Raw genomic sequence first — 18884 nt, forward strand, 5'->3', positions numbered from 1 at the left:
GAGTACTTTAGCTGGTCCAGCAATAGCCAAGAGAGAAAGGCCTCTGGGCTACTTTGTGGCTCAGGGTCAGCTCAAGATCTGGCCCCAGCATCCAGCACTGGGTAGCATCCTTTGGTATCCCCCAGAGACCCAGGTTCTGGGTTTGAAACAGGGGTTGCCCCAGGCCTTGAGCAGCATTAACCCAAGTTCACAGGGCCTCTCCTTCCCGTCTGACTATGGAGCAAGGGTCAACGTCCTACCGTGAGGCGGTGAATGTCTTGGGAGAGGAGCCCTATCTGCGTCACAGTGCCTTCCGAGGGTGCCATCTGTAAAATGGGCAGCAACCCAGTCAGCATACAAGGCTCTTGACTTGCTCTGGTGGCATGCAAGTCCTGTCCTGCTCAGGCACGCTCTCCCAGGGGGAACAGGCAAGGGGTGGGCCAGGCCCTGGGGTGACAGATGAACAGAGAACATGCTGCTTCTGTCCCAGAGCAGAGGCAGGGCCCAGTGTCTCATGCTGCCATGCACACTCTCCTGGGCCCAGCACCAGCAGCACAGCAGTAGGCCAGACAGGTCTGTCAGAAGCAGCCCTCTAGCACATGGTCACTGCTCCAGCTTCTTCCAGGAACAGAGCAGCAGCAATGAAAGCCTTCAGGATGCTAAGCACACTGACAATTTCTGGGACCAATAGGTCCCCAGGCACTGGTGCCTGGGTATAGGTACAAGCAGGCATCTGGACATCCTCAAGGAGCTGCTAGTGGAGCATCCTCACTTCCAGGACCTCCCTCTCCTCCTCCGCTAATACTGATCCATCCCTCCTCCCTAAGCCTATTTAGCCAATGTACATTGGAAAGGATCCTCTGAGCACATCAAATAAACGCTTCATTTACAGGTGATAAAATTGGGCCCACAGGGCTTCCCCAGTGGCGCAGTGGTTGAGCGCTGGGTTGTGAAGCTGCCCGCAGCCTCTGCAGCGCCGGTTCGATCCCCAGCCACCGGGCGAGGGTCCCACATGGCGCGCAGACCTCTCCTGCCACCCACTGCTCCCCTCAGCAGTGTACTTCGTCAGTCTGCCTGTTCTGCTCCCCGCTCTGGCTCTGGTGAATTCTCTCACCCTCCCGTGCTTCTGACTGTACTCAGTGCTTGTATAAACAAACAAACAAACAAACAAACAAACAAATAAACACATAAATTAAATCTTTAAAAAAAAAATTGGGCCCACAGAACAACAGAGGTCTTGCTTGAGGCTGTGCAGGAAATTAGTGACATAACTCCATGCAGGTTTGAAAATAGGGACATGCACAGTTTGTCACCAGGATGCAATAGAAACAAGGACGAAGCCTGCACTGTAACCCCACACAAGCACTGCCCAGTGTCAGCCTGAGGACATCTGCCCTGCCATTCAGTGGTCCTGGATCCTGGCATCAGAGGCCAGCTGGCCGGCTTGTCAATCTCTCTCTGAGTGACCTTCAGGAGGGGCCATGCCCTGAGATTACAGGCTGTGCCTGAGGCTCTGGGTAGTCTAAGGAGCAAATCTTCTCTGATTCTCTGTCCAGGACAGAATCAGTTTCCTTAGTGAGGTGTCAGGCCCTGCCCTATCTGCCAGACAGTTATGCTGCTGTTAAGAGACCCAGGGGACCCAGTGGAGCCAAAAGCTACCCTGGGGCAAAGTGGAATCTCAAGAGCAGGCGCCCAGTCTGGCAAGGGGCGTCTCTCCCTCAGTCCTCACCAGACAGAGCCCATCTGGAAAATCCATTATCAGTTATTCAGCCCCCAGACCAGAGGGCAGGTCTACTCTGGTTCTGCCGGCACAGACAGACCAGCCCCACAGTGGTTTGTAGACCCCACAGCTGCCTCAGTAAAAGGGAAGCTGGCAAGACCCATGAAAGGACAGAGGGGCCTTCCAGCGAAGCCATCTTCTGTCACCACCCCCTTCACTAGATGACTGGTGCCACTGAATGGAGACCCACTCTGGGGCCCCCCAACATGGCCTACAGTCAGGAAGTGTGTGACCATGGGGTTCCCCCGAGCTTCACAGAGAGAGAAGGAACCTGAAGCTTGGCAAGGCCAGAGACCTCCTCTGAAGGAGACCCCCCCCCCCACTTTGCCTCATGCCCCTCATTCACAACCCTTGGCAAATCCTGAGAGCTAGTGTGATGCCTTTGGCTCTCAAGCTGCACAGTGAGCAGAACTCCATCTCCAGATGTGCCCGCTCTGTTCTTCCACCAGTTCAAAGATATGCTGCACTGTTCATTTTCTATATAAATATTGATTTTATTGCAAGAAGCAGCTGCCTCTGTAGTAAGGCATGACACATTACGTTGTCTCTTTGGCAGAGATCCCTGCTGTGTCCCTTCGATCTCAACCTAGACTCTGGCCACAGGCCTAAATCACTTGAGATTTCCCCTCAACTGAGGTGCAATAGAGGAAGCTGAGAGCTGAGCCTCTTGGGATTGTCCATGGTCTCTTGTGTCCGAGTTCATGTGTTTCCTCTTGGGCCGAAGATGGACACGAAGAAACACTTAAAAGGTACAAGCGTCTTTAAGTGTCTTTCCTCCTGAGCCCACACTTGGCAACAGCCCCAAACCCTGGTTTCTTAGCAAAGGGATAATTCCACACCTCAGCCACCCTCAGGCTTTGAAGAGAGAAGGGGTACACAGTTGCCAGGGTGTGTTCTGCGAGGCATGCACGTGTGCAGGAGTGAGATGCGGTTATGTGGTGACACACACAGCGTTACTGAGCCTCTCGGTGCACAGAAAGGGTAGGTGACAAGGGCATCAGCTTATCTGTCCCACCTGGTCCAGCCCATCCAGTTCAGGGGTGTCAAGGGGGCTGAGGCCCCGGTAGCCACTATAGACCCTGTGACTGTCACTGGCACTGTCACTGGACTCCATTGGGCAAATGTAGTCAGTCGATTCATCGAACTTCTTTTTCCTTATGTTTCCAAAATGTGAAAATCCTAGTTTCCTTGGCTAAAACACAGAAAATGCAAGATTATGAGGAGATCATCAAACCGCTGTGCAGATATAACTGATGATACATTTAAAGGCAGGTCCAGGAGCAAAGGAATAAGGCAACTGCTCCGAGAAAAACTCTTAACAAAACAGAGCTCCTGGAAGCAGTTTTTATGCGGGAGGAAGGCATGACAGATAAATAATCTAGAATTAGGAGAGCTGCTTCTCCTAGACTGCTGACACTCACGCCCTGCTGCCCCAGTGGAGATGTTCTTATTTCCTGGTGGTTCTGGGACTTCCTAGAAGATAGCATCATGGAGGACCTGCCTTGCCATGGCTGCTGGCCCCACACAGGGATGTATGCCCCACCTCGTGCCCCCGGGAAGCCACACTGACAGCCCTTAGTGGCCTTCCTCCTTGCTCCAGCTCCGCATAGCACCATGGCTGCTTGTCCCCCTGCCCCCACATACATCCTGCCTGGAGGAGGTCTGTGTGCGATGTGTGACTGGTATCACCACGTTGCAGGGCACAGGGCCAGCCTAGGCCCCAGATATTCTGCAAGTGGGCCCGCAATCCGTGCAGGACGTGTTCTGAGGACAGTGTAGAGTTCAGGCAGGTCAAATGGTCTTTGTGGGACTCAGAGCCATGGAGCTGCTGCTTGGATGACTTGGGACGTCTGGATGGCTGAGTGCTGGCCACCTCCACAGCACAAAGCAAACTGAGCACTTCCTGGGTCAGGCCAGCTTGGCCCAAGACCCCACGGCACTGTGCAGACAGACCCAACTCAAGGGAACCCAGACTCGGGACCCTGGCTTTGCAAGATGAGTCAAGGCAGTGTTGGGTAGAGGATGAGCTCCTGGCTGCCTGCACATAGTTTTCATGTAAAGAAACCTGGACACTCTTCCTTGACAGGCCAGAAACTGACCTAATACAGACTGACAGACAGTGAGACCAAATTCCCAAGGCAAAAGCCTAAAGGGCCTCCTTGCCCAGGTGCTGACACTGGCCTGGCTCCAGGCTTGTGGCCTGTTGCTGGCCAATGTGAGGGCAAGAAGGCAGGGCCCTGTGGCTTCCCCAGAAAGGGGCTGGCAACTCACCCGGACTTTGGCAGTGGTAGTCAGTGGTGTGTAAGCCGGGGAGGACATCTTCTCTCGTTTTTCTTGCTCAGCCTCAGGGCCAATGAGGGCATTGAATTTGGTGGTTAGGTGACGTCTGAGGAGTGTCTTTTGTGGTGGGATGTTGAGAAGCATAGCCAGGGTGTCCCCGGTGAAGCGTGGCTCCAGGATCTAAGAAGAAATCACAGACAAAGTCAATGGTGATGAGAATGGTTCATCTCCCTTGGGAGATGAACCCAAGGGACTAGGATCAAAGCTCTAGGGCAGGGGCTGAAGCTTACCCGCAGGTCTGCTCTGACAGACACTAGCCCTTTGTTTACTGACCACCTCATTTTTACAGAGCAGCAGAGAACTATGGCCCCTGGGATAAGGCTCCTTCCCAGGGTCTGCTCTGAACAATGTCCCAGACACCCATTCTTCATTTCCCTCCTGAATTTGCCCCCTGACAGATCTGAGTGCAGATGGAAAGTGTGGTGTGGCAAGCAGGAAGTCACGTTCTTGCGGCTGCCCCTTCGTTTCCTCAGCCCCTGTGTCCTAGGAGGAGGTGGAGCTGTCCTTGTTAAAGGCCAATTCTCAGACAATCCCTTTGTCCTGGAATTCTCTAGATCTGCTGCTAGAGATGTCCTTCCAGAAGTCATCTTGTCCCCATGAGGCATATTAATTCTCAACCCCAAATTATCAAATACTTTCTTTGAAACTTCAATCTATACAAGGATTTCAGATGAGATATCAATGTTTATTCTTACTGGGATCTATGTCTAGACCTTAAAAAATCCGTTTCTGATAGCCCAGTTTCCACTGAAACAGGGGGTTTATCCAAAGAGCCACTCACAATAAGCCCTCCATGGACGCCACTCCCACGAAGGTTGGGTGCGTACTCCGCCAGGTCCACAGACCGCAACCACTCCATCACCCTGTGGTTGGACCACTGCACGACTTCTGAAGGGGAAAGGTTGCTCTGTGCAAGGGAAAAGAGAGTGAAAAAGTGAGCTCTGATAGGTCCCACCACAGTTCTCTATATATAAGCTGGTCACAGATGCCTCACACGAAGACCCTCACGCCTAGTGGCCCAGGCTATCAGACCAGCTGCCTAAGAACTTTCCTGGTTTCTAAGAAATAGCACTCTCAGGGATTCTTGCAGGCTCTTCCACACTGAGATACCTGATCCCAGAATCCTGTTGATTCCTAAACGTCCAGTTAACTTTGGGACTAATAAACGATGGTATCCATTCGATGATTAAACACTGAAAACAACAATGACTCTACTTTGAGAGGTCCATCAATTACAAGGCAAGTGTTTTATAAAAGTGCTCCCCAGTGTGGCCAAATGTTTTAGGAGAGCACACATAAAGATATGTGTATGGTAGGGCCATCGGTGGAACAGTGTGAGCACAGCTGCCTTCCAAGATGCGCATACTTGAGTGTCTGCAGAGGGGTTCGGGGTCTTCAACATGCCCAGCACTGTGCCTGATAGAAGGAATTCAAAGTATAGTTGTGAAGGAGAAAAAACAAGAGATGGGAGGTAGAGGTGGGTGTTTTCTATGCCCTTGAAAGCTGGGTTAATCTTACAGCAGGATTTGCCTAGGTCCCCAGGAATGTGGGAGCAAGGAACATGACAATGCTTTGGCACCTACCAAAAACTCCAAGGTTCATGGAATATCATCAGGGACTTTTTAGGATTTGGAGGGTTACATTTATCTACACTATTTTTTCTCTAGCAAGGCCTTCCCACACATCCTCTGCGTACATGGGACTGGAGTTGGTTAATATAATATCTACAAGTAAGGCAATCTGTTCTGAAATACCCAATTCCTTATGGATTTCTCTCCTCTGCCTACTTGACACCCATCTTTCCATTTTGATTTCCCCTCCAACTCCTTTGCACCATCTCCTCACCTCCTTTAATCATTCTGATGGCTTTGATAGACTGCCCCAGTGTATGGCCACCCCACACTGGACACGCCCCGTCTCACCTGAAAAACTCTGCCCCACAGTGTGTGTGTCCCCAGGGGAGGTGGGAGCTTGGGGCCTAGTGGCTGTGGTGGGGCACAAAGAATAGACAACAGGACTGTTTGGGGTACCATGAAGCACGAGTGAAAAAGGAACCCCAAGCACCATGGTCCTAAAATCAGCATTTTATGATGATGCCATCTCATCTCCTCACTTGTGGCAGGGGTCCTGGCTCAGGGTACCAGGATTGGCCCTGACCTCTTACCTCATCAGCGGGCCGCCGGTGCAGGCAGTGGGGGTTGAACTTATTGACATGCAGCACATGAATGGCACATTTGATGCTGAGATGATGTAGCTGACTGGTGACTTTTAAGAAGAGTAGATCATTCTGGAAGAACAAAGTTTTGGTTGATGAACCAGTTTCTAAAGTAACAAAACAAAACAAAACAAAAATATCCTGGGGTTCCTTCCCAGACCAAAGTCAAGTCCACCACATCTCAGGAAGATGCATGCACGCACACCAGCAGCTTTTCTTAGCACAGAGGCTCATGCTCTGGTATCTGGAGTTTCTTAGGCAACAAATGATGCTTTAAGACCTTAAGAATATGAAGGGAATAGGTGGACCCACATTGAAAATAGCTACCCTAGTGATACCTGAGCAGAGTGCTCATAGGGGTGAGTGAGATATTGTTAGGAAGGACCCTCACCACAGTTAGGTATTGCAGCATTCGTCCATCAACTCTGGACTCGTGAAATTGGTCTTTGTATTGGGGTAAGCCAATGTCATCAAGCCAACCTGCAGAAACAGGAAGAAACAGGTGAGTTAGGGCTCATGAGAATGTGGATGCCAAAAAAAAAAAGGGCAGCAAATTATCATTCTTGAGTTCTAGTTGTATTCCCACATTGTTTAGTGGTCTGTCTGCCTTTTCCAAAGACACAGCTGTCTTAGAGACACACATTCACAGGGAAACTATCTCTCTGCAGGAGCTGCCAGAAACATAGAACATATATGCCTGTCCTTACGCGTCACCCAAATGTGGTCTAGCAGTGCAGACTTCTCCTCCTGCTTGGTGTTGATGGCTTTCACTGCTAAAACCAGCTTCTTCCTGTGAAGAGGATGCTTAATTCCCAGCTCCTGAAATGGAAAGATGAAGACAGAAGTGAAGTGCCCACAGGCACATAGGCTGTCGGAGGATGTGTTTGGGTGGAATGTGTCCGCTTCCATCCACCCTGCTGTGTGTGGGTGTGTGTGCTGGGGTGGGGGAGGTGCAGGAATGGAAGAGCTTGGCCTTGATTCGGGGACAAATGGGAAGCCCCTGACCCAGAGCTCAGCCCTTACCTTCTCCATGTCCTGAGGCGTAGCTGACAGCAAAGTGTGGCCTGAAGTCACCCACTGCCTGGCGAAGATCACGTACTGAGCCAGACCGAAGTCCTCCAACCATGTGCACACGCGCTCCGTGTTCCACTGGGCGAAGGGGGCGTTGGCGTCACTGGGAAGCAGGAAGACAGCAAGTCCCTCAGTGGGAGAGCCTGGGCACCATGTGACCCACAGGGCCTCATAAAAAAGGGACTGTTGCTTAGCACACAGCCCCAGTCGTGGGGTCCTGTTCTACTACAGCACACTCACTTGGGGTAGTTTCCTGTGATAAGGCCTGGTCTAAATTTCCAATCTGCACTACTAGATCCTGGGCTGTTACAAGATCCCCTCATGCTTCTACATGTGCTCTTGGCCCACACTCGTCACAAACCCAGAGCCCTGGTCCCGTAAGCAAGCAGGTCCACAGTATGGTCAGGTTTTCAACAGTATTCAATAGTGTTTTTAGAAAAACCCTTAGAAGGCGAAGACAATGGGGTCAATTCTCTAACATGGAACAACAACAAAAAACAAAAAACAACCCAAAATCTCTAAGCAATAATAGCTAATACTTTATTGATTAATGAAACACTAGGGGCATTCATGTTAAAGTCAGTTTTTGTCAGTACTATAATACTGATTTGAGAGTAGAGTTACAGGCAGCATAAGATGAGATAAAACAAAAATAAGTATCACTATTACAAAAATAGAAATAAATAAAAGCCATTCTTTTCAGATGGTATGACTGCCCATCTAGAAAACCCACGAGAATGTAGTTAGGTGGCTAGTTAAAAATCTCTCTCTCTAGGGCCTCCCCGGTGGCGCAGCGGTTGAGCGCTGGGTTGCGAAGCTGCCCGTGGCCTCTGCGGCGCCGGTTCGATCCCCGGCTGCTCCCCGGCCACCGGAGGAGGGTCCCACATGGCGCAGACCTCTCCTGCCGCCCGCTGCTCCCCTCAGCAGTGTACTTCACTTCTGCCTGCTCTGCTCCTCGCTCTGGCTCTGGTGAATTCTCTCACCCTCCCGCGCTTCTGACTGTGCCCAGTGCATGTATAAACAAACAGACAAATAGACAAACAAATAAATAAATAAATAATAAAACAAAAAAAAAAAAAAATCTCTCTCTCTAGCTCTCTCTCTCTCAAACACACACACACACACACACACATACAGAGTTTATAAGACACACAAACAAGTTTCTCTATACCATCAATGCACAGATGCTAACACATTGTTAAAGTAACTTAAAAATTCCACTGACGCAACCCAAATTATAAACTGCCTCTAAAAGGAGTGTGTGTCCCTGTGTGTGGGGTGGAGGGGAAACCAGGGGAGGTGGTAACTACAACACTCAACTACGCCACATAAAAGAAGACATGAATAAATGAAGAGCTAGAATCATGTTCCTAGACAGGGTGACCGGGGATTACAAAGCCATCAATTCTTAAGGACATCAATTTTTCATTTAAAGTGTAAATGTAATGGCACACTCAAAGTCCCAATAGAGTCGCTGGCGTAGAAGGAGGTTGACAAAGCAACTTTATATTCATTTTTAAAAATAAAGGGGGGTTTATGGAATATGGATGACTAGATATTACAATTTCTTCCAGGAAAGTACCTTAACATGCTGGTTAAAAACTTTTTTTGTTTTTTTGGATGGCTAGCTGAGTTGTTCTTAAAGTAGAGGGAATTCCTTAAAGGGTTGAAACAACATGAAAGCATCATTCTAGAACAAGTGATGGAGTACCCTAGTCACTCAGTGCTGATCACTGTAGCCTGAGGCTGGGTTGTAATAAGCAATGAATTGGTGCAGATCCAGGTTTTATGAGTGTTGGAACTTGTAAAATGTGGGGACTCTCTTTAAATACAAAATATTTTAATTCTGAAATTACCAAGGTGAATATTTATTTAGAATGAAGAAACAAAAAAATAACTTAATCAAATCAAAAAAATCTCAAAACCCTGGGAATTCTATTAATTCTTTGACACATCACCATACTACCTTTCAACCTTGCTATATATATATATATGATATATATATATCATATATATACTCTATACTCTTTGATTGCATCTTTATATGTCAACAACTCAATGTTTTCTATGAGAACAGAAGGCTGACTCAGTCTTGTAGCATGATTGATCAATATTTCTTTTATTTTAACTTTTTAAAGAAGTTTCAGCTTCACAATTTATAATAGGTATTGTCAAGAACATTGTTAGTGTTATTAAATTTAGGAAAAATCTCTATCAAGTGTCTTCTAGGTGCAAGCTATAAAATAACAGAGCATTCAAATTTTCTAGTGCTATGGCTAGTCTTACAAATCCTTCCAGCCGACAACATTACTTGATGTCCTCTGGCTGTTGCATATTATGAATGTTATGTTGTCTCTGTTGATGTCAGTCTGTCATGTAAGATCAGCAAGAACCTTTAATCTTCTCCAATGTGTTTATATGATTCAGCTTATATGAGCCATAATCTAGAAACCTAGTCACTATTTTTCTTCAGAATTTATCTTAGTCAATTATTGCGTTTAGTATGATTTGGAGTGTTTCTGTTGATGTGTTTTTCTTAATGTCAGGATGAGTTCTCTTCATTTCAATGCTCATTTTACCACTTTCATTTCACTTTCTATTATTGTTTTTCATTTCACATATTTTCTGGTTTGTGGAAATTGAGGAAAAACAAACATTCTGTCTATGAGAGGTATATTGCTGTGTTAGAGGAAAATAAGTGTTTTTGAGATCTTAACTGGAAAACCTCTCTGCGAGACCTTGTCACAACACCCTAGAGCTCTGGTGCTTATCTTCACCAGCTTTCCATCCCCTGTGGTGTAAGTGGCCTCCCCTCTCCTGAGCCCCCTCTGGTCACACAGCACCAGATCCAGCTTCTGCACCTGCTCAGGTACCCTCTTGCAAGGGTCTCCCGCGCTCTCATGCCAAGCCACAAGTGAACACAGAGAAAGTAATTTAGAGATGATAGAGCAGGCCCTTTTCATCTACAGCCATGCTGCTTGTCTTATTGACATATAAGATTTCCAAAGCAGGCTTAGTCACCTCGACATGTGGAGCAGCAGTCAGTGGAGCCCTGTGGGCTTCAGAGAAACTGTTACTACTGCCTCAGCTGCCCAGAAGGAAGATTACCTAGACTTAGGGTCGGGTCACCTCCAGAAATAGCCTTCTCGTGGGAGAAGCCCATCTGCAGAGCAGACACCGAGCTGCAGAGCATCTGATTGTGATGTAAGGAACCCCCTCTCCTGACATCCTATCCCACTACTAGCTGAACAACAAAAAACCTCAGTCTGCCCTGTTTACCTGGAAATTACAATCAAGGAAATTCTTCATCTGTACGTAATTAACTTTGGGGATTTTATTCTCTTCTACTAATCTATCTGATGTTCATTTGTTTGCTCAACCAGCTGAAGAATCCAGATGGGGTAAGGGAAGATTTCTCCTCCATCTTACCTTCTGAAACATGCTTCTAAAATACATTTAAATGGATAAGACTGAGATATATCAAACGCACCATTTCCATAGTGGAGGAGCATTTATAATTGTATGTGCTTCATTAGGATTTTGGAGATCTGAGTACAGGGAAGAATTTCCACAGGCTAGCTTCTGGTTTTGTGCTTTTAAACTGTTCTTTCTTTTCCACCACCCATTAACCATGAAGGCTATGCCTAAGTATCCATAAACTATAAACTCTGGAGGACACTAGCATATAATTATACCATTTTTTCCCCACCAACAAACTCAGTTTTTGTTACCAGGAGTGCTGTTGTGATAAATGCTACAACCCCATCATTGTCATTCTCATTTCCTTGTTGTGGTTAACAAGGCACAAAGACATTCAAACAAAGCAGCTGGAACAGCAGTTTTTTGACATCAGCAGAGAAAGTTCCTGAGCTGGGACCAGACCAGAATGACCAGCAGGATGTAATGGGTCCCCCCGATGTGGTCCTACTCTGAGGGACTTAGCAAAGTTCTTGCATGTGGACCTCTGATTCTTCTTCAGGAATCAATCTTATGGAAACAGCCAACATTGGAACAAAGCATTACCATTCAAGTTTACTGTAGCTCAGAAATATCCAGAACAATAAAATCTAAATTCAGAACACTGCTAAGTAACTCAGAAAACCCTTCACGTGCACTCTATGGCTAATTTCTTTTGTTCCCTAATGGCTCTGAATTGATCTCTTGCCTTCTCAGACCTGGTCCTTTGATTCTCTAGCCTCTAAAGCTAACATTTACTGGGCACTTAGGTCTGTGGTTAGCAGAGTGAGTGTGAACACCACCCTCTGTGGTCCTCAGGGCGGGGGGAGCAGGTACAGGAGGGCTACACACCCTCATGCTTCTTCTCAAGGTTCCTGGAGGACAGTGTGGGGATCCCCCATTGGAGTGTAGTAAATCTAAAGAGGGCCCCTGACTGGTACCCACCAGCTATTGGCGCAGCCTGAAAACTTGAGGTGTGTAGAAGGGGCGTTTTTATTCTTGTCCTCCCTGCATGGGATGCAGGTCTGTGCACAACCTGACACTTTAGAGAAACTTTCTTTTCCCTCCATGGCAAATCTAGACAGCATGGCTCCTGAAAACATTTGAGTCGTGCCCATCTTGCTCAGCAATTGCCCGACTTTGGCACTGAGGTGTGGCAATTTCAAGGGGATGAAATTTGAGAGTTAAATCTCACTTTTTACTGTTTAGTTAGATTTGACATGTCACAGTCCAAAGTCGTGGCAGGTCCCCAGAAGCCTGGTCGTGGCTGAGTTATCTTTAAAGACAACATGGAGACAACGTGTTGTAAGAGTGGTCTGAGGGAGTGAGGACATGGAGAGGGGAAATTCCCTAGAAAATAGGAGTAGAATTTTGTCTGAAGGGACACACACTTTCCCAGAGCAGAGGCATCTAAAGGAAAGGGGTGAAACTAGAGACTGGAGGGTAGACCCCAGGACAATCTCTTTTGGGTGAATCTTGCCATTTGAACTCCTTTGCAACCCTTTTCAGTTACCTCCCATTAGTAAGGTTTCATATAATGTTCCATGAGGGTAAGGGCAGATACAGCCAGCTCCACCACCGCCCTTCAGCGAAGGTCTGTTTGGAAGGGGGCGGCTGTCCAGGCAGATGAGACGATGCTCCTTCCCAAGTTTACTGAAGGAAGGTGACCCTTGAATGGTAAACAGCTGACGTGTGGGAGGGCTGTGCCAAGTTCATGTCATCCTCACAACAACTTTACTGAAATACTTGTTTTTGATCACCTGCTTCACAAATGAGGGAACTGAGGCACAGGAAGGATTAAGCCTCATCAGTAGGAGATACTTGAGCAGTTAATACCAACCTAGGTCTATGATTCCAGAATTTGTGTGCTTAATGGCTTTAGCTGAGCTTCTCAATCCAGTATGCAAAGACACTGCTGGGAGTGGATTACAGCTGTGCAAAACTGCTCAGGTTCTCAGGGCCTACCTTGCATTTACCTGGTATACCTATAAGCATGACCAATGTCTACTCGTGTCAAATGGGAAGGAATGAGCTCAGCTCCGGGGCTCCCATCTCGCATCTCTAGTGCTCTGGGACATGCAGCGCTGGTCTCACTCCACCCTGGCTGGGATTTCACACCATTCTCTGTAGATGGACTGGCAACAGCCTTACCATTTTGGAGCCTTGGGGTCTCTGGTCCTAGAAAGTCTTGGCCCTGCAGTGGCCCGGAGCCCACCTCGTCGAAACTCCGCGATCCCTGGTGCATCAGTGTTGAAGTTTCCTGACTGAGTTCTCCGGATCCTGTGTGGAGAGGCACCCACAGAGAGTGTTAGGGTGCAGTCTGCAAGGATGGGGTCAGCACACCTGCTCCTTTGCAGAAACAGCCAGACCCAGGACCCTGGATGATGCTGTGTGCCAACTTCCCAGGTCAAGCATCATGACCTGAGACAGGATCTTGGTCAAACCCAAGTCTCAATTCTAATCCTGCCGCTGGGACTTGGGCCACTTCATAAACAAGTAAAGGTTGATGCTTGGTAGGGACCCCAGTTTCTGTCTCATTTTTCAGACTAGGTCAGCTGGGCCAACTAGTACTCAACATTCTGTCTTCAGAGGTTGAAGACATAGAATGACCTCTAGGAAGAATTTGATGTTGTCCATGTGCCTCTCCCAGAGCATGTGTGGTGTGAGCTGCATATGGATGGACACCTGCAATGAATGACATGCAGGGCGACTGGCCATATTTACTGAGTGCCTTTTGCAGTTCTTCTTGGGGCCCTAAAATATAAGCCAGTCTTCTCTCTATCCACGACCACTTCGTTTTCACTACAGTTCTAGCATGTGATATAAAAGGGAAGTGCAGCTGCTTTATCCAGGAAAGATATACATTAATTTTAAGAAGTATGATTATGATTATCACCATCAACTTACTTTCCCCAAAATTTCTTGATGCCTTTGGGGCTCCGTTTCCCATCTGGTGTCAGGGGAGACTGGGGACCCGACTCAGTGCCAGATGACGTGGATGAGAAGTCATTGGCCACAGCGGTGTCCTCCCAACCACTCTCCGTGTCTCCTGAAAGAATAAAGTGATATGTGGATGAAAGCAAGGGACATAACCTTTGGAAATCTTCTCCCCCAAACCTGGGCCATCCTTCAGTGGGAGTTGGAAGAGTCTGCCCAGCTCTGCCTTCAGGGCAGACATTCATAACAAGATCTGAGACTCCAGGGGGCTCAGACACACTCCAGGTATTCTCTCTAAGGAGTTGTGAGCTTAATGAGCAAATAATGTCTTCTAATTCCTAAGGGGCTGAGGTTGAAGTACTTTCAGGAAAATTCCAACAAAGAGTTTGCTACTTTCCCCATGGGAGATTCAGGAATGTAGGCAGGAGGGGGACCTGGATGAATGTCCTATTTGGAAAGGGGAGGATTCATGAAGGGGAGGGAGGGGGAAAAGGGCATTCTCATTCTCCACCTCACCTGGAAGGGTACAGTACCTAATACGGGGGCACTGACACTCCGGCCACGATCTCCAGCCAGCCAAGAAGCAGAGAAGCCACATGAAGAAGCAAGAGAAGCCAAAGTCCAGCCCAACAGAGTTATAGGAAAGCAGAGAAATAAACAAGAGTCATCAAGCTAGAGAGAAAAAACTCAAACAGAAAGAAAAATCATCCCACAAGAAAAGATGGATGGGGTGAATGTTGACTGAGCCATTCTCATTAAGGAGGTCCCAGGTGATGGCCCCAAATGCTTCTGGTGCCAGCCCTCGGCAGGCAGTGGTACACAGGGAGAGGGAGGGAGAGCTGCAGGGGCTGAATGTACCAAGTCACGTGCACTTGTGTGTGCCAGGGCTCACTCAGATCAGACTAGAATGACCTGAAGCAATAGCAAGTCCCTGTTCTGAGTGTCATTAGGGAAAACTCATTTAAGGGCTTATCTGGAGTTTCTCAAGCCAAAGGGAAGACTGGCCAAGGACAGATGCCAATGCAAGGGGTGGCTCAGCGAGTAGTTGGGGATGAGGAATCAGGGGTGAGGAGAGATCTGTCAGGACTGGAACTTCTCCTGCTGGACCCCATTGATCGGCTGCTGCTGTTGGGGAAAGAGGGCCTTATTATGCATTAAACGCAGCAAAGATATCGGTGATTTTACACCTCAAGTGCCAGGAGATTAACTATGGACTGACAGCCTTACCCACTGGCCACAAAATCCATTTCTCTAAGGAAGTGCTCTCCCTTGGGAGAGTATACATGGTATCATCCTGCTAATAGGGAGGCTGCAGAGAAAAGGGCAGAGCTGGGAATGAGAAGGTCAGGATGGCAGAGGAAGGAAGAGTGGAGTGTGGTATCCCAGAGGGAGGGGAAAGAGGTCATGGGGAGGGTCAGGAAGGGGCTCAGAGAAAAGGAATAGAAGAAGAAAAATGTCGAAGGAGTAACTGCAGCTAGCAAGAAGGACAGACACCAACCCTGGTTTTCTGAGGTTCTCAAGTGTTTGCCAAAGAATAGTGTGCCCAGAAAGAGAGTCATGGTTCTGGAAGTGGGCGGTCCTGAGGCATGGCCTGTGCCATCCGCCTACCATTCTGCAGTTGCAGACCATGAGGGCAGATATAAGGATCTTGTGCAATAATTGGCAGGGCCAGGGTGGCTGCTCCAGAGGGCGCGGCCCAGCGGCCTGGACACTCACTCAGCCTCAGCAGGCTGCTTCCTGTGGAGTCGGGTGGGGAGGTGGCAGGAGATTTGGCAGCCTCTCCATTGGGTGTGACTCCTGAAAGCTTTCCAGGCGACGTGGGGTATTTGTGCTCTGCCTGGAGAAGCCCATCCTATGGGGAAGGAGAGAGAGAAGATGCTAAGTTAGCCTTTGATATGACTCAAACCCAGTTAGGAGACTGTTGGATGCAAGAATCACTCCCTTTTCTCCAAGACCCAATTTTCACTGAGGCTGACTCAAATAAACCTCATTTAGTCGAGTTCTCGGAAAGGAAGAAACTTGCCTGAGATGACACCAATGAAACAAGGAAAGAGTCAAGCCCAAAACTGGGGCTGGCTCGAAACAGGAAGTGCTGTGTCCTGCTAAGTGGGGAGGCCTTGACCATTTGGCCTAGTGCTCAGCAGCTCAATAAATGAATAGCGATGAATTGCCCTTCAGACATGCAAACTAGAATTCTAACAAAAGTTATACCTATTGATTGATTATATGTCTGTAATATATAGTGTATTTGTTGTAATTCTAGAAAATATCAGGCTAAAGCAGAATGAGAGGGTATGTACAATGGGCCACGGGCCACCTGCCAATAGTGCACCCTCGGTCAGAACTCAGCTTCCTTTTGCATGAGGTTTAGCCCCTGTGTAAGGGGCCTCTGCTCTACCCTAACCCAAAGAAACAAGTTGATTAAAAGGGGTAGAAGAATTGCACTTATTTATAGGTCAAGATGGAAACCACAGTGGAATGCATTTGAGTGAGCATAAAAGAAAAGAGAAAAATTGAAGCAACATTTCCAAGGGAATCAACTGTGGATTACTTGATTGGATCCAGAAGGAAAGTAATATGAAGGACAAAACTGATTTCATAACTGACACATCAGGAAAGTAATGGGAGCCGCTAGTGACTGAGACATCTTTCGAAGTTTCATTTAGTTAAAAGCTAAGTGCCCAGTAGATTTCTGAGTTCAGTTTGCCTATAAATGCATGTCTTAGAAATTGTTTGAAATCTAATACTAATGCCCTAGAAAGAAGCCAAGAAAGGAGAAATACAGAAAAAGTGGATTGAATTCTCAAGGAATTCTGATTGAGGTAAAAAAAAAAAATCAGAACCTGGAGGATGGAGATGCACATTTTCAAGTTTATGATGGCTCATGAGGTAGACCAGGCATGCGTGATTGGACAAGTGGTGAAGACCAACAGTTTCCAAATGCTAGACCACGCCCTGGCTGCTAATAACCTAAGGTACTTGCAAAGACTATAAATGCCAAGGTTCTATCTGGTCGTGTGAATCAGCCCCTATAGGAATGTACTCCAGGACTCTGAGTTTTTGACAAGCATCTCAGATGACTCCAGTGCACAGTCAGACCCAGTAACTTCTCAGTGTGGGGAAGTCAGGGTTCCAAAGTTGTGAGAACTAAAGGGCATGACTACAGTTTCCATATTCTACAGGGAATGTGGGTATGGAAAAGGCTCTCAAAAACAGACTTCCAGTTGCCTCATCAGACTTGTCCCCGCCCAAGACAGGGGAGAGATGACCAAGGCTGTCAATGTGAGTTGCCCTGCAGCTGCCAGAGCAGCTGACAGGGAGAGAGAGCATGTGTCTAACCCAAGGACAGCTTTCCAGAGGTGGCCCAGACTTGCCAGAAAGACAGCAACAGGCGCCCCGGGCCATGGAAAGGGCTCTCAGTCTGTTTAGCCAAAAAGAAAAACTGGGCAGGAAGCATTGGCTGCTGGAGAAGGTCAGGCAATATCAGGACACAGCACAGAGGATACAAACACTTAAATTCAGTTCTGCTTCTGCTTTCTGCAAGAAGAGCAGTCCTGGCTGTGGGGGAATGAAAATCGCAAACTAGGAGCAGCATATACAGGGTTTCCTCACTACCCAAATGTAGAGTGTTCCTATTTGGCATGAGGTGGTAGGCATTTGGGGAGAACTGGGGATGCTACTACTATTACTTTATATGGAAATTCTTTTGAGCATTCCCAGACCCCCCAAAAAATAACTAACCACATTATGCCAAATGAGAATGTTCTACTTTTGGATAGCAGGGGAAGCCTGGAACAGATTATCTGGCTGTCCTACATTAGCACAGAGAGGTGGGCACCAGAGTGAGGAGGCCAAGCTTTGCATGAGAGGAACTTAGGCAGAGCCCTTTCTCTTTAGCCTCTCAGAACCTGTGTGTTATTATTTTTAAATAGGGAACAATTCCTGCCACAGGCCCAGCACACAGAGAGCAATGTGTGCCTGGGCCGGGGGTGACAGCAATAAGGGCATCAACAGTACCTAGATCAAGGGGGACACAGACTGGACCCATCTAGAATACCATGCTCCAGTGTGGTCCAGGGCATGATATAGGGGACATGGAGAAAATAGTGCTGATACTAAGGAGACTGCATGGGAACTGTAAAGGTTCTGTGCACCTGAGAAGAGGGTGTATAACTCACCAAGGGCCAGAAGGGCCGTCAGGAGCAAGGGAGACTGACCTTGCTTTGAGCTCCACTGGGAGAGCTGGATCAGGAGATGCACATTCTAGAGAGGCCCAGAAGATGTGTATGATACAGCCAGAAAAGATTAGAGAGACTGCCTCACAATCTAGTGAACTCGCCATCACAGAAAGCGAGGCACAGGCACCAATGCCCAGGGAGGTTGTAGAAAGCGTCCGGCCCCTGCGGAATAGAGTGGTGGTGTGTGTGTAAGGAAAGGAGTGATTGTGCTGGACTAGTTGAAATTGCACAGGACTGTGACCATGGTTAAAGTCATGTAAGAATTACTCTTAACCTGGAATGTTTTCTTCATCAACAGGCTCATGTTACTCATAGTTCTTGGTAATCAAATCACTGTCTTAAAGCATGTGACGGGACCTGGCTGTGCTTCCAAAGAAGCAGGTGGTTATTTGCTGATGTGCTTCGGAAACATCTGTGAATAACCTCTGTGAGGCTGAGGTCAGAGAGGAAAGGGGAGGTGCTGAAGAAAAGAAGTGGTTCCCGAAGCAAACCGTTCAATTTCCAAGAGACCTCAAGTTGCTATGCATCCAGAGCACCTAGACAGCAGGCAGAAGACTGTGCTCTTGGGTGGCCAAGGGAGGGCCACCCCACTGACACAGCAACTGCTACAGATATGCAAGGGCATGGAAGCTCCCTGCAAAAATGCAAAGGAACTAAAAGAATCTTCCTTTGGGAAATTTGGAAAGGCAGAGATACCCTGTCCTATTAGATTGATATGAGAATTTAAATGACCTTTTCAGGCAAAAGTTAACATGCAATCAGGCCCCATGGATGTAAAGGCAGAAGACAGAAGGGTCAGTGCCACTGGCCTCACTTCACAGTTTCCATTACAAGATTATAAACATGCTAACTGTATTCCTCAGTTCAT

General features: G+C 47.7%; 1 protein-coding gene across 8 annotated transcripts in view; it reads right to left on the minus strand.

Annotated features, from left to right (window-relative positions):
* LOC119255525 (liprin-beta-2) overlaps positions 1-18884 on the minus strand; it is a 136189-nt gene that overhangs the window by 1807 nt on the left and 115498 nt on the right. For all 8 annotated transcript variants that reach the window (XM_037522753.2, XM_037522756.2, XM_037522754.2 and 5 more), the window contains 11 exons: positions 15495-15630; positions 13749-13890; positions 12993-13121; positions 7338-7488; positions 7022-7133; positions 6706-6794; positions 6264-6386; positions 4881-5006; positions 4031-4219; positions 2775-2951; positions 240-305 (listed from right to left, as the gene is read on the minus strand). In XM_037522753.2, coding sequence (XP_037378650.1) covers positions 240-305; positions 2775-2951; positions 4031-4219; positions 4881-5006; positions 6264-6386; positions 6706-6794; positions 7022-7133; positions 7338-7488; positions 12993-13121; positions 13749-13890; positions 15495-15630 — 1440 coding nt within the window. The remainder of the gene's footprint in view (positions 1-239; positions 306-2774; positions 2952-4030; positions 4220-4880; positions 5007-6263; positions 6387-6705; positions 6795-7021; positions 7134-7337; positions 7489-12992; positions 13122-13748; positions 13891-15494; positions 15631-18884) is intronic.

This window comes from Talpa occidentalis, unplaced genomic scaffold (assembly GCF_014898055.3).
Source record: "Talpa occidentalis isolate TD23 unplaced genomic scaffold, MPIMG_talOcc4v2.1 talOcc4.3, whole genome shotgun sequence".
Classification (NCBI taxonomy): Eukaryota; Metazoa; Chordata; class Mammalia; order Eulipotyphla; family Talpidae; genus Talpa; species Talpa occidentalis.